Source organism: Thermobia domestica, chromosome 16 (genome assembly GCF_964235325.1).
Source record: "Thermobia domestica chromosome 16, izTheDome1.hap1.1, whole genome shotgun sequence".
Lineage (NCBI taxonomy): Eukaryota > Metazoa > Arthropoda > Insecta > Zygentoma > Lepismatidae > Thermobia > Thermobia domestica.
Window position 1 is genome coordinate 100,351,510 of NC_137469.1, and position 25,164 is coordinate 100,376,673.

A 25,164-nucleotide genomic window follows, 5' to 3' on the forward strand; every position below is an offset into this window, starting at 1 on the left:
CCACTGTATTTCTACACGCTGCATATTATTCTCTGCTTGAGCAATTGAACCCTCAACGCTTTCCAACCTACTTGTCACCTGTTCTACACAAGTCCTGACGCTTTCTACCTGGTTGTCTACTCTCACAATGTCTTGTCCTAAAGTTAATTGTATCTCATCTAATTTTCTATTGCTACTCGCCTCGAGCTGCTGTACCCTCTCATCGTTCGCTCTTATTGAACCTCGTAACTCGTTGCATGCTCCAGCTAATCGCTCATTGAACGATTCAGCTGTTGCATCCAGCCGAGTACTCAGTTCAGCTATACTGTTCATTAATCTACTGCTATTTACTTCCTGTCTTTTCACTAATTCCTGTACTGACTTTTCCTGCTGTTGTGCAATTTTTTCCTGCTTATCAACTAGTTCCTTTACTGACCTTTCCTGTTTGTCAACGAGTTCTTTCACAGTACTCTTTACCAGCTGTTGTAACATTACAAACAGTGGATTCATAGATGGATCCATTGTCTCCATGTTCACAACACTGGATGGTCCAGGGATCGATTCCTTTTCGTTTTCCTGACTTCCCTGATTTCCGTTTCCGTCACTAATTTCTCCCTGACTTTCTATATTCGCCATTCTCTCCTCTAACTCTAACTCGCCGAGCTGATTCTGCGGAAAGTTAACCAGGTCTTCTTCCATTTTCTTTTTCTGTAGTCTAGTGACCACCATCAACTTAATAGAGATACTCTAACTTTCTAAGATATGCTAATTTCTGTATCTTATAAAAATAACACGCAAAATAAATGTTATCCCCCTCTTAAATTTTCCGACAGGCACACATGGAAAAACTCTAATAAAAATAACTAAATTCTTACAAATAAAACATGTAATTTTGGCTTTTTTTTTAAAACAAGGAAACAAAGAAACAAAATTCGTAAATAAAATGTTGCCGGACACAAAGCTTATTACTTCATTGTTGGTGTATGGCCCTGAACATTTCATTGACAGCATCCACTTTTTTTTTTTTTAATATTACAACCCGTGACACTGAAGTGATCTCGCCTTACGCTGGGTAAGCCAGATTTTGTGGTGGGCTAAAGTGAACGTGTTGGGCATAGCCAAATTTGAAACTAAAATACTTAATTATTTGCACCACAATGGTGGAGTGCCCTGAATGGACAGTCCCAAGAAGTATTTAAATTAATTAATTAACAGAAGTTATGTAAATGAATTATATGAATTACTTGTGATTACTTAAAACATTTAAGATATAAAAGAAATATTCGGTACAGCTTTAAAAAAAAATTAAGTGATTTGAAATATACAAAATACTCTTTAACTCAGGTAATCAGTGGCTTTACTTCAACTCAGATGCTCCATTGAAATGGTCAGGTTACAACCATACACCCTTCTCTGTACATGTTCTTGCCATGCTGTAAAAGAAAAACATATGCGAAATTTCCACATACCTTATTTGATGTCTGGAATCCATACAAGAAAGACTTCCGTGTAATTTTGTTGAATATTTAATGGTGATAAAGTAAACACTCCACTCCTCCACAGAAATCATACAGATTTTAAACACTGATATTCACACACACATATAAAAAAAATATTTTATATTCACACGCATATTAAATCGAAGTGACCGGTCGATAAAAAAAATATTTTTTTATGAAAATTTGGCCATTATATATTTCTGTTCATAGTTCGTGCACGTATCGTTTTGACGCGTTCTTCATTGTCTTCTTCCTTCAGTCCTTTCTCTTCTCACTGAAGTTCGCTCGGCATCCTGAAACCTCCTAGAAGGTATAAATTGCTGCTACTGGGCGCTGCTCTGGTTGATTCTCCGCTGCACTGGTGTCTCTCTCTTAGTATCTCTGGATCCATTTGAAGACATCTGGTTTATGCAGTGTTACTGAATAATTATCATCTGAATTGCCTCAAAGTCTCTGAAAATGTTCTGATTCTACGATCCAGTTCCAAAGTTCTCACTCATCGGCCACATACGACGCACTTAAAATTTTACTTTTCGAATTTTATATATATATCACACGGCAAACTACATATGAGAGTTATACGCTAGTAGCCATTGTCCTAGCTGCAGATTCAAAACTCAGTCTCTGCATCTATAAAAAAATATTCTAACTCTCTTTTTTTTAAAAAAAAAAAACATCTCGTCTCGCAACATGTGTTTCCCGTAAAGCACAGTTAAGTTCTGAGATGACGTTAAATTCTGAGAAAGACTTACTAGAGTTGATATTTCAGATCGAGACGAAAGAAAGAAAAAAAAACTCAATCTCGAGTAACGTCGCAATTCGGCTATTTAAAATGTGCCTATCTCACAAAACAGACCATTGTCACGATGAGTCTTGCACTAACTGTCACAGAGGATGACCTCTGTATATCGCGTCTTAACACCAACTAACTCGCTCCTTCCCTGTCAAACAGTTTTCTTTCAGAGAAAAGAACATGATTTTGCAAGGCTCGCTCCTGACCTACCCAAAATTCAATGTATAGACCCTTTTCGCGGACCCTAATGGTTTTGTCGCCAAAATGTCTGGGTAGTACACTTTCATGTAATCTTTCATTTATTCTTAGATTATTATTGCTTGTCATCTGTATTGAGTTTGACCACTGGATAGAGGAAATACTAAGCTTTAAAACGGTGTATCATACACTTTGTTATTCAAATGTTAAATACTTGTTTTCGTATTGTTTTCCCCGGCGTCACTGTACATTTTCTTTGTAAACAATCTTCCTTGCCGAACCAGTCCATGTGCGTTTGTTTACATCGCCAGAGTACTCTAGCGGTGATCTCTCGCAACCTCCACATACACATTTGTTCATGGTTTTTCACTTTTTTTACACAATAATTATCATGAATCAACAATATATTCTATATTACATTGTACCTAATATTCCTCTGATTATATTTACATAGGATTCCAGCAGTGACATTCAATTTAGAATTAATAATCAATAAAGATACACATATCGACTGCTATGACATTCACGGTACTGCGTATCGCTGTCGTCTCAATTACAGCAATGTCAACACCAAGCACAGTAAAGTAATAAGCTTTTGTTTTAAAGTTAAGGTAACAACGAAAAATCTTTTCTGACCAAAATTACATCTTATCTTACATTTCTACAATTCTAAATATGTAATAATGCTAAGATATGACTGCATTCATAATTTTCAATGGGGGGAAAACCCACTCGCAGGAAGAGCAGAAGCTCTTCCTTGTCGAAACCGCGCTTTAAAGAAAAAAAAATATAGGATAGTTTTCTGGCGGGATCCAACTGACGCTTTCGAAGTTTCTAGTGTCAAAAATGGTCACTTGAAGAAAATCTAACACCTTATTGTTCCCAAGAATTCTAACCCACTTGCTAAAATATCTGAGCAGAAATATACAAAGGTAATGGGATAGGATCTATGTCGCCAGGCCACTATCTGCAGCAACATTAGCAACTCTGCTCACTTCTACCTAACTAAGTTAGAAGTATGATTTAAATATATGACCTAGATAAAATTTCTCTCATACCACAATTCTTCTTTAACCTTAGATAGCAATCCTGGGTGCATGTACACAGCTTTTAACTGCTACGGAACATTTTTTTTTTTTTTTTTTTTTTTTTTTAAACTCAGTGGTGCTTTTCCAAGTTAAGTTTTCTTTCCTACATATATTTTTATATTCCAAATGACAATGTTTAATTCACCTATTTTATATACTATTTAACCTAGCATTACATATATATATATTCTTAATTAACCTATAGATATGTAAATTATTCTAATATTATGCAAAAATTTCGGGTGAAATTAACATAAAAATTTTAAATAGAAAATAGCTATATGTGTGCCTCTTATACCACCATTCTCACTATCTTAATGGAAACTGTGCTCCACATGTCAGCCACTAGTCTTATTATCTTAAAGGAAACCATGACTCACTTGTCAGCTAACATTAACGATCCACCATGTTCCTTTGGATTAGTTCAGCATGTGATTCAGAGCAGTAACGGTTCCAGAGAAGTCGCTGCAGTGGTTACTCTCTTCAGGAGACAGTACACATCCTGGACTCTTACAACATGTATTTCAGATTTCAAAAGTTTCTCATATGGCGAACTCCACAAGTTAAGGTCAGATGGCCGTGTGATCATCCCAGTCCAGTCCCAGTGTGATCAGTCCCCTTCTCCCAATCCAGCGTACAGGAAACATATTATCTTTTTTTTATCATTAAAGGACTCAAAAATGGACATAACACAGCAAAAAGCAAAATTAATGACCTCTAAACTCAAAACGTACTCAATTTGCTCCTTCAAATTATTATGGATTTTTTGTATTAAACGTCGAATTTTCGCTGATATCTGTCTGCAGTATCAAGACTAAAATGAGGTAGGTATTAAGCAGGAATAAGATGTAGAGAAATTACAGGTTTACACTCATAAATAATAAATAAATAAATAAATAATAATAATAATAATAATAATAATAATAATAATAATAATAATAATAAACATTTAGCTGCTACTCATTTCATTTCTGAGTGGAAATGTTAAGTGCTATAGTTTACTTAAGTCTTGACAATGCCGACAATCCTCAGCAAAAAGAAAATGTTTAATATAATTTAAGATGTTTCTATTACTATCTGATTTGATTCAAATAGTAATACATTAAAACCAGTACCATGCGATTTCAGCCTGATGAGATTATAACCATTGGCTACAGCCTTTATCTATAGACACCCTGCATTTCAGTTAAAATGTAGTGTTATCTATCAAAAACACTACATTTATCAATAGTAAACAAAAGGTAAGCGACTGGATTTGTAATAAACGAAAGGAATTACGAGACATGCCAAGTATGTCTTTAAGTCCAATGAAAATCATAGGTTAAAAACTTTTGCAAACACGTTTTCTTTTACTGTTTTACTTACGGCCTAAGAAGCCCCTACAAAGTTAAGCTACTGAGATCACCTGAGTGAACGACTGTTCTCATGGATTAATCTTTCGGCATAGAAGGACTAAATTTTACACACTGGTATGGCTTCAGGAATCCGTGCTTATCATCACAGAAACACAATAACATCACTGAATTTTATTTGGACAAAGCAAACCCTACTTCTCGAAGGTCCTGTTTTATATTATCTTCCGGCTTCCACATGTACTCAAGAGTATTTATCTTTTCCAAATCTTCCAACTAGAATTCTACACACCAAACGGGAATTTCCCACAGAAGCGACATGTTCCATTCATCTTAGACTTCTCATATAATATCCGGTGATGTTATATAACGTGAAGTTCCGCGTTAAGTAATGTCGATTCACTAGTTTGTTCCATTCTTCAGCTTCAATTCTTTTCCCCTTTCTTCAGGTCTTTGTTTTCGAATGTCTTCAGCTTGGTGCATTGAATTAACAATCACTTTTGCATCCATACAGTACCAAGGGAAATCTAATATCTAAAGACCGGCAGCCATATTTTGTTATTTTTATAAGAAATCAGGAATAAATGTCATATGTGAACACTGGTCACATTTACCATTTTAAGGTTGCTTCTTAAGTTTTATTCACCTTTCTACCGGAAATAAAGTCATTCACCGTTATCATGGAAAGCATATCATTAGTGAGATGTGGAATTTAACGCTCCTCACCAGAAGGGATGATCGGTTAATACTGAGCGATCGTTTTCACGCCTCAAATGCCTCTTAACAGATGACATAACATGTGTGGATAACGTGACGTAAATGCTTGTGATATGGTGCAATTAGAAGTGCACATGTGTTATATAGCATAAATGGTTTATCAAGTGCTTTTGCTCATATATATAGTTTTTGGTCATAGTATTCACTGGCATATTTTCTCTGTAGTTTTCTTTATTTCATTTTTTTTCTTCTTTTTAGTTTAACGTTCCATAATCATGCAGCGAGGCTAGGGAGATTGTGATAATGAGATGGTTGATAATGGTGGAATGAATAAAGTGAAAGGAGACGGGAACATCCCGAAAATATCACGCACACTGTATATGTCCACCACAAAGCTCAATTGGCGGGAGCTGGAATCGAACAAGAGAGCCTACGCACCGTAGGCGGGCGCTCTACCACTGAGCCACCACGCTCACTCTGCTATTTATGATACTAATATTTACGAAAGCATCCAGAGAAAAACCACGCACATGGTATTTGTCCACCACAAAGCCCAATTGGCAGGAGCTGAAATCGAACAAGGGACCCCACATGCCAGAGGTGAGCCGGCTCTTCCACTGAGCCGCTACGGCTGCCTCTGCAGTTTTATGATACTATTTTTATGATTTGTAACTTTCTTTCTTTTTCCTCGGTTTGATGTGTTCTTGTTATTGATACTATTAAAAGCCATACTCATCAACTAGTAGTATGATAAATGCATTTAATGTGAGCTTTTGGTAAATGAATGACATAAAAATCACAATAAATACATTCATTTTTGCAATATAAATTGCCACTTTAAATTATTTTGTCATTTTTGGTGTTTTATTTTGCCACAACCACATGCTTTTACAATAGTTAAGACACATTATGTCGAACCTGAGGCTTTCAAAGTAAAAATAAAAAATCATGCGAAAGGAGTCACCTGAGAATATTCGTTACGAAGACTTTCTCGAGATGTCACATAAAGAAAAAAATTTCTTGGATGTATTGAAAATGAATTAAAAAAAAAGTTTCTGAAGGGAAACCCAATGAAGGGAATGAATGAAAATAAGACATAATATGGAATGGTATATGGCACTTCTCCGTAAGTCCGATCCAGGTTTCTAAATAACTAGGTTTAAACTCGCAAGCATTCAAGTAACTAAAACCTACTACTAGTTCATAATTTTAACGTAATTTAACACCAACAACCGGACAACTGTCCGTTTCTAACTGATGAAAATAAAAAATATCTTAATAAGCACTTTGTACGTTAATTACCTAAAAGTATGAAAATGAGATTAGACACCAGTTTATTTAACATATTTCATACTATGAATTAAAATAAAGACATATTATTGAACTAACGTGATGGTTTCTTGGGTTCAAAGTAGTCCCCTTGAGAAATTTGCTTCACCAGCCTTTTAAAATTGGAACCATCAAATGGCATTGCTCCGTACACTAGCGTATACAACAACACACCAAGAGACCTGCAACGGAAGAAATTGTAGTTAAAATATTTGTACACCACAAACTGACAGAAAAATTTCACCACTTGATCTAATAATTCACACTATTAAATCAAAAAGAAAATAAGAAACCACAATTTGCTTACATTTTAAAATATGATCTATTTATTAATACTAGCATAAACAATATTATATATCGTGGAAAGTAGTCTAGTTTGTCTATATAATATTAATTCTCAAGAATTGAATCAAAGAAAAAGTCAGAAACATAATATTGCAACTATCGAACTGCAAGTATTCGTTAATATTAAGTTTTCATGAATGGTCCCCAATTGTAGCAATAAAAAAATGCAAATCTACTAGAAAAGTGGAATACTTAACTTAATAACCTGCATATCATTTGTCTCCTGTACAATAAAGGAGACGAATATGTGCTAATGAACGTTAAAAAAGATCGGACGGGTAGTTGTTTTTCAGCAGCGAAGCAATACGACAGATCAACGCTGCGGGAATCGAATCCAGATCTCCCGTATTGCTTTAGTCGCGAGTACCTGCTCGATGGTGAAACAGATAGTGGAATGAGACAGTAAGAGAAAAAAATGAGAACCCAAGAAAACTCACACGAACAATGTTATCCACCACAAGTTTACATAACCTGGAATCGTGGGAATTTAACCAAGTATACAACGTGGGTCATATGTCGCTTGACACTAGCAGTTATTCAATTCTCAATTAAAGTAGCTAATTGACGTAAACAATATGTTAAGGTGTGAATGAATAAAGAATAAATAAAATAACATACCTTAGCGTATTTGTTTTATTTTGTCGTGATAATTTCGATATCAAATTGATATTTTCTTCTAGACGCACACCTTCAATTACTTGCTGAGTCGTTGATATATAGTATTTTTTATGTGTTTTTCTCTTTTAACTGGAATGCTCTTTCTTTACACTCCACAAATATAAACTGAATCTTCAAACACTAGCAGCTATACTAAATACATTTTAAATGAATATTAAAAACACTAATGAGTACAGTATGAAGAACTAGTTTAGAGTTTTTTCATATCGGAAATTGACTCAACAACTCTTCATACTTTTTAATAACCGCACAAATAGTACTGGCAACATTGTAAGATGGAGATGTGGATTTGAAAATAACATGGTTATACTGTACCCACTAACGTTTTAAATATTAATTTAAAGTGTATTTAGCCTACTCTGCTAGTGATTGAAGACTCAGTTTTTATTTGTGGAGTGTGAAGAAATAGAATTTCAGTTGGAAGAGGAAGACACAACATAAAAATTGTAATATATCAGCAACTCAACAAGTACATGTAATTGACGATGTACATCTGTAAGATGGTGTCAGTTTCACATCGAAATTATCATGATAAAATAAACACAAATACGCTAAGGTACGTTATTTTATTTATTCTTTATTTATTAATTCGCATTTTAACGTATTGTTTACGTCAATCACGATTTGTATTTGACGAACACAATTTGATTTGATTTTTAGTTTAGTGTCCCTTTCAGCAGCAAGGTATACGAGACGTAGGCCTGTAGTTTAACATGGAATCTGAACAACATGAGCTCCCGCCGAGAATCGAACCCGGGTCTCCCACACCAAAGATTCAGAATCAGAGATGACAATTTGAAATAAATACACATCTTACCAACAGTCCACCTCTGGTCCGTGATAAGGAGTGCCTTTAACGATTTCTGGTGAAGCATACAGCGGACTTCCACAGAATGTATTAAGCAAGAGTTGCTCATCGAATACATTCGATAGTCCAAAATCTGCAATCTTAAGAAAACAGAAACATTACTTTCATACAACTGAATAAGCATACTTCATAGTATTGTTAGAATTTATTTGCAATTTAACTTGATGCGCATAAATACATTTATTTTAAATATATATTTAAATTTGAATGCATAATAGCTTGTTGTACACAACGATCTCTTTCTTGGTATCTACTGTTAACGGTATCGAGTACCTACACCACTATCTTTTCGCTCACTGATTTATATAGGAATTCTTTTTCTACTTTCTTTGAAATTAATTATAATTTTAATATTTTTTTTTAAAAAAAAATTCAAGTACAGTTAAATGTCCCTTCCTCTTTCACAATGAATTTGCTTTATGTACCATTTAATATTGGTTAAATTAAATGTGATTATTAATTCTCGAGTTTTACTTCCCACAGTTACGCCTTTTAGGCTAAAAGAGGCAGATGATTCAGGAGGATGAATGATGAGGAAACAGTTCGTGGGATGAGAAAGTAGAAGAAAACGGGAGAACCCCAAGAAAACACAAACACGATGTTGTTCACTACAAGCTCACGTAGTCTGGGATGAAACCAGTGACCCCTAACACTAGAGATAAGAGCTCTACCAGTAAGCCATAGTGCACCCCCCCACCTTCTCAACGGCCAACAAGAATAGATGTCTGGAAGTATTCAGTTCTCTTAGTGTAAGGAATAACCAGACAAGTTTCCTGCATAGGATTGTCACTTTTGATGAAAAATGAATCTGCAATCGTAAACACTCAGGACACTGATTGCATCTTGATCTAAGTCCAGAACAATTTCCAAAGTCCTTAGAAGATATTGTTGTTGGTATGGTGATCTCTGGTTGGGTTGATCCATCATGTGTTTTTCCTTTGAAGCAAAAAGCATCACTGCGGATCATTGCAGTACTTAACTCCATGTCCAGAAACGTCCAGAAGTGTTCAAAAATCAAAGAGACGTTCAAAGAACGTTGCAAACTCTAACCCTTCCTCATCCAACTTATTCTCCTGTAGTCTCTCCCATCGAGTACCATCTCCTCGAGCATATCTTGGGAGGAAAGACCTTCCCTGATGATTGGCTGGAGCAACGTGAGGTTGAGGATTTCTTCACATCGCCAACTTCAGACTGCTATCGCTACGGAATCTAATCGTTGACTGTGCGATAGAAAAATTGTGTGGTTGCAGACAGCAACTGCTATAATTAACCAGGCATAAGTTTTCATTTTTTTGGTCTTAAAATGATGCTCCTCGGGCAGACATTTCATTCGCAACAACATAATATACTGTAAATATTTCTGTGTATTTTTGGACATTAGTTTATCTTCACTTATTTGTTGATATCAACACCACCCAAAACTCGACGTTTCTGTTCAACTGTCTATTTCTATTATAATTAGGAAGAAACAGAAACATGTTTGTTGGTGTTAATCTTTTCTCTGATATTTTTTCAATTAAATAATGATAATTTCATTTCTAGGATTAATTTATATTTTTATTATAATGCATACTTCAATATTAATTTATACTTCTTGAGTATAATCCATACTTTTTCACTCTTGTATTCTCCATCATTCAAACAACCAATAAACACAATGAATCATTTACTGTTAATATCTTCCAGATAGCATTTGTGCGTCACCTTGGGGAGAAGTATCTCTGAATCTATTAGGACTTCGTTTTCCTCTTTGTCAAGGTTCTCAAGTTTACATTTTTCTGTTTGTACTCCATTTTAATAATACAGAAAAGAACCTCAACTATTATTATGATTATTTTCGGAAATTTCGACTATAAAATGTTTTAAGTGCGAAATAGACATTTCTGTCAGCTGTTGTGGAAACAACGAACCACGAGGAGAATAAAAAGAAGTTAGCCGAGAAAAGGTATTGGAGTGCAAAAGACGGCAAATTGCAGTACTGGTATCGGCTAACTACTGGCATTTGAGTACAGAAGCTTACAGAATTACGTTTGTAAAATCGATGTGTATTGCAAACTTACACTTTCAACTTTCTATTTTCTAACTTTTCTATCAATGTTGATCATATTTATTTGAGTTGAGTTGAGTTGATTTTAGTTTAACGTCCGTTTCGGATCAAATTTATTGTTTCATCTCTTACTTTTTAATTTTTTATTAGCAGATACAAATTAGAAAAGGCTGATCAACGAATTTGTGTGTGAATGTTTAGTTTATAAACTTTATTATTATTAGTAATTACAATACACACTATAATAATAAAGAAGGCGATAATATAAATATTTTACAACCTATCAAAATACTATAATTTCTACCACACATTGTACTCTAGTAGTTGAAAAAAATAGTTTGTAATAAGTAAGAATACACTTCGTTTTTATTATTATTTTTATTATTATTATTATTATTATTATTATTATTATTATTTATTTATTTATTTATTTTTATAATTCAATTTCAAAACAAAGCTAGTACGTTCTATATCGAATTCATATATTTACCTTTGCATTGCCATTTTCATCAAGCAAAATATTTTCCAATTTTAGATCTCGATGGCAAATTTTGTGCTGAAAAGAAAGAAAAAAAAACACACATATAATACATAATTATATAGTTAGCTAATACATATAAAAGTTCTTACAATCGGTACAAAAAAGTACATGAAACTTTATATTTTAAACACTCGGCACAATGTTTTTTAAGGTCGCTTAAATTATTCACTCTTTCATGAATATTAATTCACACACTTCGTCATTTTTTTCTAAATCAATACAAATAAGCTTTACCAAAAGATAAGAAAGAGAGAGACTATTTAAAATTTATCTCCATATATAAAAGTAGTAGTCCCGAGAGAGTGATTGAGCTACTGTTCAATGAACCGGCTTAAACTAGAAACTTAAAATTTGCACAGTTCATAGGATTTGTGACGTAAAGTGCCATTAAGGAATGGTTTCTGGGAATTCGACGAGGAGAGGTAGGGAAATAGGGCTGGAAATTATTACATTAAAATGTCCATATCTTCAAATCTGTGAAGGTAAGAAACAAGAAATTTGTTAAGTAGACTTCTCACTTAATTAGAGACATGTTTAAGCGCTTTTTGATATTTTACTAGACGAGAAGAAAATGAGGTGAGGAGGACAAAAGGGTGGAAATTATAGATATAATAAAATGCCCATATCTCGGAATCTCTTAGGGTTAGACATGGAATTCGGTATTTCGATTTCTCATTTTAGATAATTAAATGTGTTTCAGAGTTTTTTCATATTTATCTACAAAAGAAGAAAATAGGGTGGAAAGGGACGAGGGTTACAATTATCCCAATATCTAGGAATGCCTTAACGTTAGAAACATGGAAAAATTTTAGATTTAAAAAAAATAATTTAACATGTGTTTCAGTTTTTTATTTTTTTTTTAAATATTTGTCATAGGAGTGAAGAAAAGATGTGGAAAGACATAATGGGAGGGGGGGGGGGGATTACAATTATTATAATAAGATGTCCATATCTCAGAATCCCTTAAGGTTACAGATTTGAAATTTGGTGTTTGAAATTTTTATCTAGAGTAATTAAACATATGTTTCAGCGTTTTTAGATGTTTGATCCACAAATACAAGAAAAAGGGGAGGGGGTGGGAATGCTTCCCTAAGATTTACATACGAGACGTTCGAATTTTGTGCGAGACTTCGAATTCAGACGAATTCTATATGAAAGATACAGAAAGACGAACGCACAATATTGCCCACAGTAACACATGCGAGCAATAGCTAGTGTTCAAAATAAACTTAACGCTACGAAAATTGACAATGTGGTCGCCGCTCTGACGGAAAATCGAAACTTGAATTCCAGTTTGTTCAGCGAACAGTTTCCCCTTTCCTCCCTCATACATGTATTGTATTGCAGTGTCATGATTTAAGAGTCTGTACCTGTAAGTAAGCAGTTTTTATCTTTAAATCAGCAATAAACGAGAAATACAAAAATTTTATTTCTTGAAAAGATGTAAATAAATCCAATGATCTTAAAATATACTAAATAAGGAAGAAAATATTTCATTTAGGGAAATAAGAAAAAAGAAAAAGAGCACTAACAAATTATTTTAAGTTAATAGATAAAAAATAAAACAAAACCAACGATGGTTCAGACTCAATCTTACACTACAGGTCCACGTCTTACATAGCCTCAATGTTGAAAATGAACGTTAAACTTCAACAAACATATAAAGTTATTCAAAAGCGCACCGGTTTTGTTACATCAAATTATGAACTTTATTTTTTCAAAACACACTAACGAAATTTACAAATATGTTCATCACACATTCCGATTGCAGGTATGGTGAATGACGTCGGGCATATGACCTCCTCTACTGCGCTGACATGCAATAACTCTGTTCGTGAAATTCGATATGACTGTCTGACAAGTTTCCACTTGGATTTCGCCGACGACTACGACGACGCCCAGAACTTTTAATGTTAACTTTTGAACCCGTTTCAATGAACTTTTTCATAAGTTTGCGAACTGTTGATTCATTCGGTGCCTCATTTCGCCCTAGCACCGCGCGAAGTCGTCTGACAATTGCTGCGTAACTTTCTCCGTTTTGCCAAAAAGTTTTCACAATTAGCACACCTTGCGCTACAGTAAACTGCTCCATGGTTAGACACAAATTGAAGAAATGCGAGAAATTCAGATTAAGGCGACATTCGGAATGTTTGTGGGTAGAGCAATAATACAAAACGATGTCGGCAACCGAGAAATAAAAATTTGCCAGACGATCCAAAACTGGCGCGCTTTTTGAATAACCCTTTACAAAATCAACACATTAAAAATGAAATTGGCGCTATTTGTCTGTTCTTTTATTTTTTTTCTAAATAAAGAAACCTTATTACATAGAAGTCCATAATTATAGAAATCTTAATCCAACTTACTTAATAAACTAATGGTCCTTACAGTATATTTATGCTTTAATGTAAATTCAGTTGGTCAACTCTTGCATTAGCTGCTTATCTGAAAATTTGAAATGGTTTGTTTATTTAATCGATCTATCATTTTGTCAAAGATTATTTATATCAACATGTGCAATTCGCTATTTAATATCCAGATTTAGAACGACGAACTATATCCAATTTTGTAATTAAATGTATTTCAAAATTATGTAAGAAAATAATTATAAATTCTACCATTGTAATCCTTTGGGAATCCAATCTACAATTTTGTTATTTTAATGAAAACCGAACTCTTAATGAAAAATTTATGTAAAAAAGAAGAAGAAAAAAGTTGTAGTTACAGAATTTACTGACATGGAGTTTTAAAATGTCATGAAAATTACTTTAAAAAGTTTAATTACGTTTTAGTTACTGCAAAACGTGTATGTTGTTCTAACTACACGGATTATACTAGTTGTTTGTATCCCATATTCAATATTATATATAAAACATATAATTTAAACCACGTATCTCTGTTTTTTCGATTGAAATAGTGGATGGTAGATATGTTTGTTCTTGAAGCTAATACGAATACCATGTACGAGTAAGTAGTTGAGATCTCTGACCAGATCTCCTCACCTAATAATGTCCCATTCCTCTTTCGTGTTATAGATGGAATTTAGTTACCAGTCATGTCGTTGGTGATAGTCAGCCTAAATATATACAGATTGTTGTTGTTATATCTAGATTTGATCATCTTAGTTACTTCTATTTCCTTAGGATGACCTGGTGAGTAAGTACTGTATATTTTGATAGCTACTGACTACGTATAATCGTCGGGTGTATACAATAATGTCACGGTGAATGTGTAAAATAGACTCAATGCTGCAATATGTTGATGCTGGTGATGAAGAGCCCGCGTATGATTAGTTACAGCGTATTGTTCTCTTCATCGTATTCATGTTTGTGGCCCATGGTTATAAAGCCTGATCGACACTAGGTAGCATATAATACGTTATCTCCTATTTATTCATCCTTATATTGAATTATCTTCTTCTTGTATTGATCATCTCATGGCTGATATTCCAATTAGACGTATGGGTTTTACACACTACAAAGTACACAATACTTCTACAGAACAACGGATCACGATCAGGGAATTTGGCAGCGTATTTAGTGATGCCCGGGCCAAAACAAAAATATTAATGTATTTGGAGCCGTCTCGTGTTGCCTTGGTGATGTCCAGAGGTGTGACCCAGCAAAGTGAAGGGGCGGCTACAATATTAATAAATTTTGTAAATACTGAAGCACCCGAACGGTAACAATGGTAATCTTGACTGCTGCTGCTTTCATCAGTAATTGAATGTTTTAAAGAATTTTACATTACTAAAGAATCACATTATCGGTAACATTCTTGCACTATAGAAACAATTTGCACTGTGTAATTTTTGAAACATTGTTCTTCGTTTTCTTCGTTCTACATGTGTGTTTACTCTGCCTTAGAACTCGTCGCTGAAATGTCTACGAACAAGACTGCAATTTTCACCGTTCGAGTGCTCCGATGAGTACAAACTTACTCCTATTTATTATCATTAAGTAACGAGAAATCTATTATTGTACTTTACTCTACATAGCCAAAAATATTACCTACCTTATGACAGTAATACACTGCTGTTGCAATCTGCCTAAATATCCGACGAGCCTCCTCTTCCACCAACACTTTCCGTTCGCTCAAATAATCGTATAATTCTCCCCCTGCAGCGTACTCCATTACCAACACCATTTTCTCTCGATTTTCAAACACTACAATAAATGAACAGTAATGAATAAGTACATAAATCATTTATACGTCTCAATTGTGAGTATGCTGATTAAAAGTTGAAATGCATACAAATGTAATAATAATAATAATAATAAAATTGGAAATTTGTCTGTATTGAAAAAGTTTGAAAATTCCGCGCAAGGTATTTGAAATTGTATTTATAATGTTTAGACGTTTAGACCTACATGTCCTTCATCATCAGGCTGAAGACAGAGATACAAGTACTTATTCCGAAAATGACATTATGTTTCTAAAATTGTGTCTAGCAAAGCAAGCACAATTCTCGTGCTATTTTAATGAACTGGTTTATTATACTCAATACTAGAGTACTATAAACATAATACACTAATGAAATACAATTTAGAATTATATGTATTAAGGTCACGAAGTTTGAGAAATCTCTGTACTTAACAACAGTGAAATACAAGTATGTATATGATTATTGGATTTATATGTAAAAAATTGCAATAATTGTCTTTATATGATATGTGAAATTATCAGGTAATCTCATTCTTTTTCATTTTTCATTTTATTCAAGTACGTACGTGATTGATTATCTAACTAACTAACTAAATAAATAAATAAATAAATACAGTAAATAAAAATGTCTTAGGCTGACAAGGACTATTTCAAAAATAATTTATACGCTACGCACAACCCAACTTATTATTTCTTTCATTTTGCTTTCTTTCTCTCTTTTTTCTCACATAAGCACAGGATCAATGCAATGTAAGAGCATCTTTATTATCTTCAACATGAAATAATTTATTTAAACATCCTAATACACTTATGAAAAGCTACAAACGACATCAGTGTAATATAATCCATAACGATATTTCAGTAAGATATAACAATACTTTAAGAAATCAACTGAATACATACTCTACATATATTATAAAAATGAAATCGATCTTGTTTGTCTCACCATCACAGGAAAACAGCTGAAATTCATTTTTAAACACACTTAGTACCTATCTCGAACTGCAGGCCTAACCGAGCGTTATTTTATTTTGGCTTAGATTTTATTTAACTGTCTGCGGATATAGGGTTATTCAATATTTTTATCATATTGTGTTGATTAAAATGTGTATCATAAGAGGAGAAAGAGGGGTTCAAAATTGATGTGAATTTAGGGCTTCTCAACTTGGAGACCTGAAAACTCGGTATTTAACTCCTTATTAAAAAAAAAAAAAAAAAAAAAAAAAAAAAGAAAGAAAAAGAAAAAGAAAAGAAAAGAAAAAAACGTATCCCAGTGGTTCCGATAATTTCGTTTTTAACGCAAAGGGCGAATGAGAGGACAACTATATTTCTCTTCCACATTCAAATTGACGCTGTGCATCACCATCACGAAAAAATGGCTGAACCGTTTAAAATGAGTTCTTGAACAAAGTTAGCACTGTCCTCGAGCCGAGGTTTTTATCATGTCACTTTCATTAAAATACATATCTTAAGAGGCAGGGAGAGGTTTAACATTAGGTCAAACAAGAGACTCACGTTAGGAAGATGAAACTTGGTAAATAAACTTCTTATTAAAAAGAAGTAATCACATATCCCAACGTTATCTGAAATTCTGCTTTTAAGAGGCGGAGAGGGAAATTTCTGTAATATTTCCCTCAGTATATAAAAATGACGTAGAAGTTGTCTGTATCATCATCATGGGAGAACGTCTGAGCTGTTTGAAATAAATTTTTATATTATAGTTAGCACTTGGGTGGTTCGGGTTTTCACTCTGCACTAAAATGCGGTGGAAGATTAATAATGTATACTCGTGAGCTTCTTATCTTAGTAAAATGAAACTCGACATATATATAAATTCCTCATTAAAAATAAATCGATATGTGATTCAGCGTTTTCGAAAACTTCACTTTTAAGAGGACAGAAGGGAACAATTTCTATACTTTTCTCAATATGTATAAATAACAATAAATGACATTGAGGTTGTGTCTCACATCATCACAGGAAAACGGCTGAACTACTTGAAGTGATTTTTAAACAGTTAGGAATTTACTCAGGGCGCGTTTTAATCATGTCAATTACATTAAAATGCTTATCTTAAGGGGCCACGAACGGGGAGAGTGGGTTATAAAAAAGCAGCCAAAGAGTATCTCACTAGCCTCTCACATTAGGGCTAAGAAACTTGATATATAAACTCCTTATTAAAAATAGATCCAGTGTTCTCAAAAATTCTGCTTCTGGGTGAAGGGGGTCAATTTCTGCGTATCTTAATTACCCATTTTACGCGCCTTTGGCGTGGGAGACCCAGGTTCGATTCCCGGCGGGAGCTCATGTGGTTCGGATTCCACGTTAATCAGTAGGTCCCGTCTCATATAGCCTCGCTGCTGAAAGGGACGTTAAACTCAAAATCAACTCAATTAATTTCCCATTTTGTATTCATAAAATGGCCAAGCTGAGAAACGTAGATCAATTTATATATTTATTTATCTTTTTACTTTGCTTCAAATGAGTATTATAGGGGAGCGAAGGTGGTTTAAATTGTTGGCAAAGAGCGGCTGCATAGTCTGAATTGCATGTTTATCACAGTTACTACTTGAGCTAAATTTAGGTCTTTTCGTTTCAGATTTGAAAGAGGCGTTGTAACGGGGGAAATAGGGCTTAAATATACATTTCACATATTTTCCATAAACCTATTCTCATGTGAAGAACGCACATTTCAGCTAGTAACAATATTATATATAAACTAGAACCAGGTAATCAATAAAGTATACATCACGTTTTCACTAGCATTTTATTCTAATTTCAGGTTTCAACTGTTCAAAACTCTTTTCTTTTGGTATTCAGCTGAATTTGTTACTAATTCTTGCAGGTTAAAAGAAAAGTGTGTATCCACGTTTTCTAACATATTTGTGTTCAAATACTCAAAGTCTGTATTTCATTTAAGTATGTCTCTCAGCTGGAAATCAAAGATGAAAGGGACGCTAGAAATAATGATACTCTGTTTTAATGTTATCTAAACGTTTAAGAAAGATATATTTTTTGTAAAGAAAAATATATCTTGTATGAAAGATTTTTTTTTTTTTTTTAATATTCTTCTTAAAATTTACAAAATCAGAATTAACTACAGATTTAGATAATTTGATAAAAATTGGATACAACTCATTGAGACACATATACACACACACAAAAGTATAGATTTCACTTCCTAAAAAAAATCCTCATATTTTCCACCACCTTCTAACTCTTCTATGTTCTCACAATTTCCAAAAAAAAACTCCTCCCTTATTGTTTTCTTTCGTAACTCGTTTAACTTCCTATATACAGGGTGTATCAAAACAACACCGACAACGTTTGAGAGGTGATTCCTGACATTAAGATAAGACATAAAGTATAGACCAACCTGGGTGCACAAAAGCTTTCTTTCGGGGTTATAAGCTGCCGAAAACATCATAAATTGAACTTTAAAGCTTCATAGCTCCAAAACTATGGGACCTACCGTAGTCGGGTCAAGACTTCACTTAGGAACTAATATGTGCACTATCTAAAAATACATGTTTCAAAATCCTAAGGTACTCACGTAGCAATTTTTGCAGAGGAAGTTTGGCTACGGGCGTATAAATTGAAGTACTCTCAAACTACCTCTATAAAAATTGTTGCGGAAGTACCGCAGAATTCTGAAACTTGGATAGGGGACATATTAGTTCCTAAGTGAAGTCTTGACCCGACTACGGTAGCTCTCATAGTATTGGAGCTACGGGCCTTTAAGGTTCAATTTTTCATGTTTTCGGCAGGCTATAACTCCGAAATGAAGCATTTGTGCACCCAAGTTGGTCTATACTTTTTGTCTTATCTTGGTATCAGGAATCACCTCCCAAACATTGTCGGTGTTGTTTTGAAACACCCTGTATATTTTTGCTCTCTTGTGTATTAAGATGTTTCCACCTTTCTTTCCTTTATTTTCTGCAATATCTATTCTGTAACACAGGTTTTCTGAACTCTTTTCTGATCACGGTAACCAACTACTTCTTCCGCGATCTGCTTTCATATTTCAATTTCTGTCGTCTACCTTTCTTTTGGCTACGTTTTTCAACTGAATATTTACTTCAGCCACTATAGGGTTTATGATCAGAGAAAACATCGGCTCCGGGGAGGATCTTCGCGTTCTTCAAGTGATCCTGATATCTATGCTGAATCATAATATATATACTGAATCCTGATCTCGATTGAAGATTTCCATGTACATCTTCTTCTTTTGTGCTGATTGTTAAATCAAATGTTACTAGCGAATCCTGCCTACAGAAATTGACCAGTCTCTGCCTATGACACTATCTTCCTGTCCTTCTCCCACAATTGCATTAAAATCTCCCATTACAATTATGCATTCCTCTTTTCACTGCCTATAATTTCTTCTATTTTCTAATAATTTTCCTCTACTTATTCAGTTGCCTACGAAATGCGTATGTCTGTACCACTACCAGATCCTTCTTTTTCCCTTTTAAGTCTTATCATCGTAACTCTGGCATCAACAAATTCTACTTTCACTATTTTCTCTTTTAAGCATTTACCCAAAATTATTTCCACATCATCACGACCAATTTTTTCATTACTTGAGTACAAATTTATTAAAAAATCCTTACAACTGCGTATTAGAAAAGCGAAGTTCCGATTCGAACAAGCAGTGATAATAGCACTGTTATTCTGTGCATGAGAAACTACCATATTATAATCACATCCGTCGCGCGCCTTTTAGTTAAATATTTAGTCAGAGCATTTGTCTCAATGTTTTTTTTTTTTTTTCAACTGTATTTGCTACATTATTTAAATACTGTCCATTAAATCTGGAGTCCGTTGATTCGAAATCCGTTAAATCGAGGGTTTACTACAATAAAATTCAATTTGTTGATCACCTGTTATTAGTTTTATTATTATTATTTACTTATTCACTTGTGTTAGGTGTTCATTTGATTTCTTAAAGTATTACGAGAATAATTAGTTTGTCTCTATATATTACAAGGCAATCACATTTATCTCAATTGTCTAACCTCACCTTCATAGATATGAATTATATTGGGATGCTGAACGGATGACATAATTTGGATCTCACGTCGAATGCGAATCAAATCTGCATCTGTTTCTATTTTCGCTTTCTTAATCGTCTTGATAGCGACCTGGAAAAAAAGAAAGATTTTCAAGAAATCAGAACATTGCTTCTAATTTTCTCACCTTTTATACATGTAATACTCATAAGAAACATGGTCAAAACATATCTTAAATGTGTTTTTAAGTATTTGAATGCTGGTCGAAATGAGTGCTGTTAGTTGGATATCAGGGTTATGTAGTGCATAATTATCGTATTCTTCAATAACGAACAGCAGTATTACTACTAAGAAAATTCTCAGTAATAATTAGAGGGTTGTATCTGCTGTGGACATCAAAAGCATTTCAAATACTGTAAAACTTTACATAATTACTGAAAGTCATGCGGTATACAAATCCTGATAATATTTTTGACTTATATGTCTCGGATCTTTTTAAGTGACTTTAAAAATGAAGAAGTCACTTTAAAAATGAAGAAGAAATATTAAATTCTTCTCACAATAATTTAATCAGGTATTATTATGTAATGTATAAAAATGAAATTGTCCTGTAGGTGATCAAATCACAGGAAAACAGCTGAATTGTTTAAAATGAATTTGGAATATAGTTATTATCTACCTCGAAATGGGAATTTATTATTTCACTTTGAATGCGAAAAATTAAGTATCCACGAGCCCGTGAAGTTAGATAGACGAAACTCGGTACATAAACTCCTCATTACAAATAAACGGATACGTACCCCAGTCTTCTTGAAAATTCCCGTTTTATAGGGGGGAAAGGAGGTATTTTATATACAGGGTGTTCCACAGCGACCCAGACACTCACTACCTTTTTCTCGAGAACGGCACATGCTATCAAGTTGAAATAAAAAAATGCATCACAAGTGTGGGTCCAAAGAATCCGTAGAAATTATTTACAAAATCCCGAAAGCCCCCCTTCGTGGCGTAATGGGGGGCACATGCCCAGACACACGCTTTCCAATGATATGCCACATGGTATAAAAAAAGAAGAGACTGCGTGACCCCCCCCCCAAAAAAAAAGGGGGGTCCACAGTAAGGTCAGAACTCGAAAATTTCAAATTGAAAGGGGGCTCGAGTAATACCTCGTTGCAAAGGTTTCTGCAAATGTTAAAAGAATTAGAACACGATTTTGGAATCCACTAACCACTTTCAATATGGCGACCATAACAATATCGAAACCCTGAATTTCTGGTTCGTCATAAAGAAATAAAACGTACTAGTGAAGTTTCTCACTTGACCAAAAAAAGGGCGGGCACGTAATAGTACCACAAAGAAGCAAGTTCCATTTGACTGCCCGTAAGCTTTTCACACTGTCCGGTTCAACGCAAGTTATGTCGCACAGATGGAGGTGTGCCTAGCTTGTCTGCCAGTTCTAGTGTGCTTCCACTGATAATATGAATACGCCACTCCAATCTTGGTCTCATTCACCGTTGTCTGTTGCAATACGTTGTGTCATCGAAGGGATTGTGGTAAAAGTCTGGATTTGTTAACGTACATTCCTCGTGATCGTGTGCATTTCTGTCAATTACTTCGCATGGGCAAATCGTGGAATGTAAGTTGAAATGCCTTTCACAAACGAAGAAGCATTTGATATGCTCATGGTGTTGGGTGAGTGCCAACGAAATAGTTTCGCTGCTGCTCGTGTGTATGCTGCTAGGTATCCCGATCGGGAATGTCGTTCAAGACATGTGTTTCGCAACCTTGCCGAACGTCTACGCAGACGTGGAAATGTTCAGCCTTCTAGCAGTCACAGGAATGAACGCATAGCTCGGCCTGTTCGAGATAATAGGTCTGCTGATGTACTTGCAGCCTTCCATGTTAATCTTCACACGAGTATCAGGCAAGTTGCTCGCGATTCTGGTGGCAGCACAATTACGGTGTCAAGGATTTTGAAGGCTAACTCATTTCATCTATACCATATGTCCTTGCATCAAGAGCTACATGGCACTGATTTTCAAAGCAGGCTCGACTTTTGCATGTGCTCTCAAGCTCAAGTGCATGCAAATGCTCGATTCTTTGACGAAATAGTATTGTGGTCTGATGAGGCTACATTTAAAAGTGATGATCAGGTAAATAGTCACAACATGCATTATTGGGCCATCGTAAACCCACAGTGGATTAAAGAGGTTGATCAGCAACGTAGATGGTCTGTGAATGTATGGTGTAGAATCATCGGCGGAAGAACAATTAGACATCATTTTTTTGAAGCGAGTCTTACGGGCTGTTTACCGTACATTTTTGCAAGAACAATTGCCCATTCTTCTCGAAGACGTCCCCTTACACATCAGAACACACATGTGGCTACAACAAGATGGTCGCCCAGCATATTTTGAACTGACAGCGAGGAATCAGCTGAATGCAATGTTTCATGGTTGCTGGGTAGGTAGGGGTGGACCTGTGCCCTGGCCTCCTAGGTCACCAGATTTAACATATTTAGATTATTATCTATGAGGACGACTTAAAGAAATCGTTTATCAACATCGCCCCACATCAAGGGACATGATGGAGCGCATAGTTGCTGCATGCAGGCAGATTAGTGAGGAGGAAATTATTGCGGCACAGAATCATTTCAGTTACAGTGTGCAGAAATGCATTGAGGCACAGAGCAGGCATTTCAAACATCTACTGTAAGTTGGTAAATGTGCATCGAAGTCAGTGCTTGACCTATTCTTTTCGTTTTCGTTCATCATTCGTTTCTCATTGTTTCGTTTTTCTTTTTATTTCACTTAAGACTAATGCACTATCTTTTGTCAAGCAACGTTGTGGCAATCATTTTCTGTACAATGAAGGACCTTTTCAGTTGACGAAGCAGCCGTTAAACAAGCCAACGAATTCCTTATTGTGAGTGGAAATCGTTGCCAATCCTAAGCCTGGAAAAAGTGTGAAGGGCGGTCCGAGTTACATTATTTCTTCATGACGAACCAGAAATTCAGGGTTTCGATATTGTTATGGTCACCATGTTGAAAGTGGTTAGTGGATTCCAAAATCGTGTTCGAATTCTTTTAACATTTGCAGAGACCTTTGCAACGAGATATTACTCGAGTCCCCTTTCAATTAGAAATTTTCGAGTTCTGACCTTACTTTGGACCCCCTTTTTTGGGGTCACGCAGTTTCTTCTTCTTCTTCTTTTAGACCATGTGGCATATCATTGGAAAGCGTGTGTCTTGCGCTTCCCGAAACTGTGATGGTGCTTACATTATCTTAATTAGTGAACTCCGTATACTCTATTTCGCGCACCTTCATTTTTTTGAAAAAACAATTGGTACACGGAAAACGGTAGGTAGTACGGACAAATGTTTCGTAGGGCAATCTTATTTTTTCCCCACCTTTTAGAATGTGCATTCGAAATATATCGTTCCCATTTGAAAATCGCAAGAACGGGGCATGTGCCCCCCATTACACCATGAAGAGGGGCTTTCGGGATTTTGTAAATAATTTCTACGGATTCTTTGGACCCACACTTGTGATGCAATTTTTTATTTCAACTTGACAGCATGTACCGTTCTCGAGAAAAAAATGGTGAGTGTCTAGGTCGCTCTGGAACACCCTGTATATATTTCATGTCACATTGAAAGAGACGTCTGCTGTTTGTGATCGCTTCACGGCAAAATAAATGAACAGTTTGAAATTAATTTTCGTTCATCATTAATACCTACCTCGAGATAGATTTTTATTGAGTCAGTTTGACTTACGGGCGTATCCTAAGGGGGGATACGCGGGTATCTCACGAATCTCTCAAGCTAGGAACATGAAACTCCTTATTATTTCATCCTGAATGTAAAGTATATAAACTCTCATTAAAAATAGGAAGAAGGTGTCCCAACGTTTCTTAAATTTTCCGTTTTAAGTGGAGGCAGAGGAACAATTTTTATAGTTTCTTCGGACATTGAACTCGATAGTCCAGGATCTTACTATGGTTCTGTAGGAAACTTTGGGTAGGCCTATGGAGAATTTTTCTTCAGAACTCGTTAGTAGGTTTATTTTTTACTTGGGTGGACATCCGCCACCTGGTACATTTTTCAGGTATGACATCAAATATGGCGGCTGCTTAATTACGAAAATGTTCATATATAGGCTAATATTGAACTAATTAACATGTAATTTCGTTGGTTTCTTTCAGGATTGTTTAGCAGGGGTCCTAGTAGGTATCTTTTTACTAAAGTGAAAAAACTATATTTGTCTGGAATAACGTCATCCAAAATGGCGGCTTCTTAATCACAAAATGTTCATATCTTGACTAATATTGGACTGATTAACATGCAATTTCCTTCTTTTTTTCAAGATTGTTTAGCAGGGGTCCTACTAACTATTTTTCTTTCTAAAGTGAACATCCGACACATTTCTCTAGGATGGTGTCATCCAAGATGGTGGCTGCTCAATTACCAAAAAAAAAAAAAAAAAAAAAAAAAAAAAAAAAAAAAAAAAAAAAGGTATTTCGTTATAATTTTTCATTCCTGTTAAACAAATGTTTTT

The 25,164-nt window shown here is 34.8% G+C and overlaps 1 protein-coding gene across 6 annotated transcripts in view; it reads right to left on the minus strand.

Annotated features, from left to right (window-relative positions):
• The window catches only part of Nuak (Nuak family kinase 1), a 308,387-nt gene that overhangs the window by 61,969 nt on the left and 221,254 nt on the right, over positions 1–25,164 (minus strand). For all 6 annotated transcript variants that reach the window (XM_081742812.1, XM_081742810.1, XM_081742811.1 and 3 more), the window contains 5 exons: positions 20,622–20,742; positions 15,449–15,600; positions 11,384–11,449; positions 8,796–8,926; positions 7,016–7,137 (listed from right to left, as the gene is read on the minus strand). In XM_081742812.1, the coding sequence (XP_081598938.1) occupies positions 7,016–7,137; positions 8,796–8,926; positions 11,384–11,449; positions 15,449–15,600; positions 20,622–20,742 (592 nt within the window). The remainder of the gene's footprint in view (positions 1–7,015; positions 7,138–8,795; positions 8,927–11,383; positions 11,450–15,448; positions 15,601–20,621; positions 20,743–25,164) is intronic.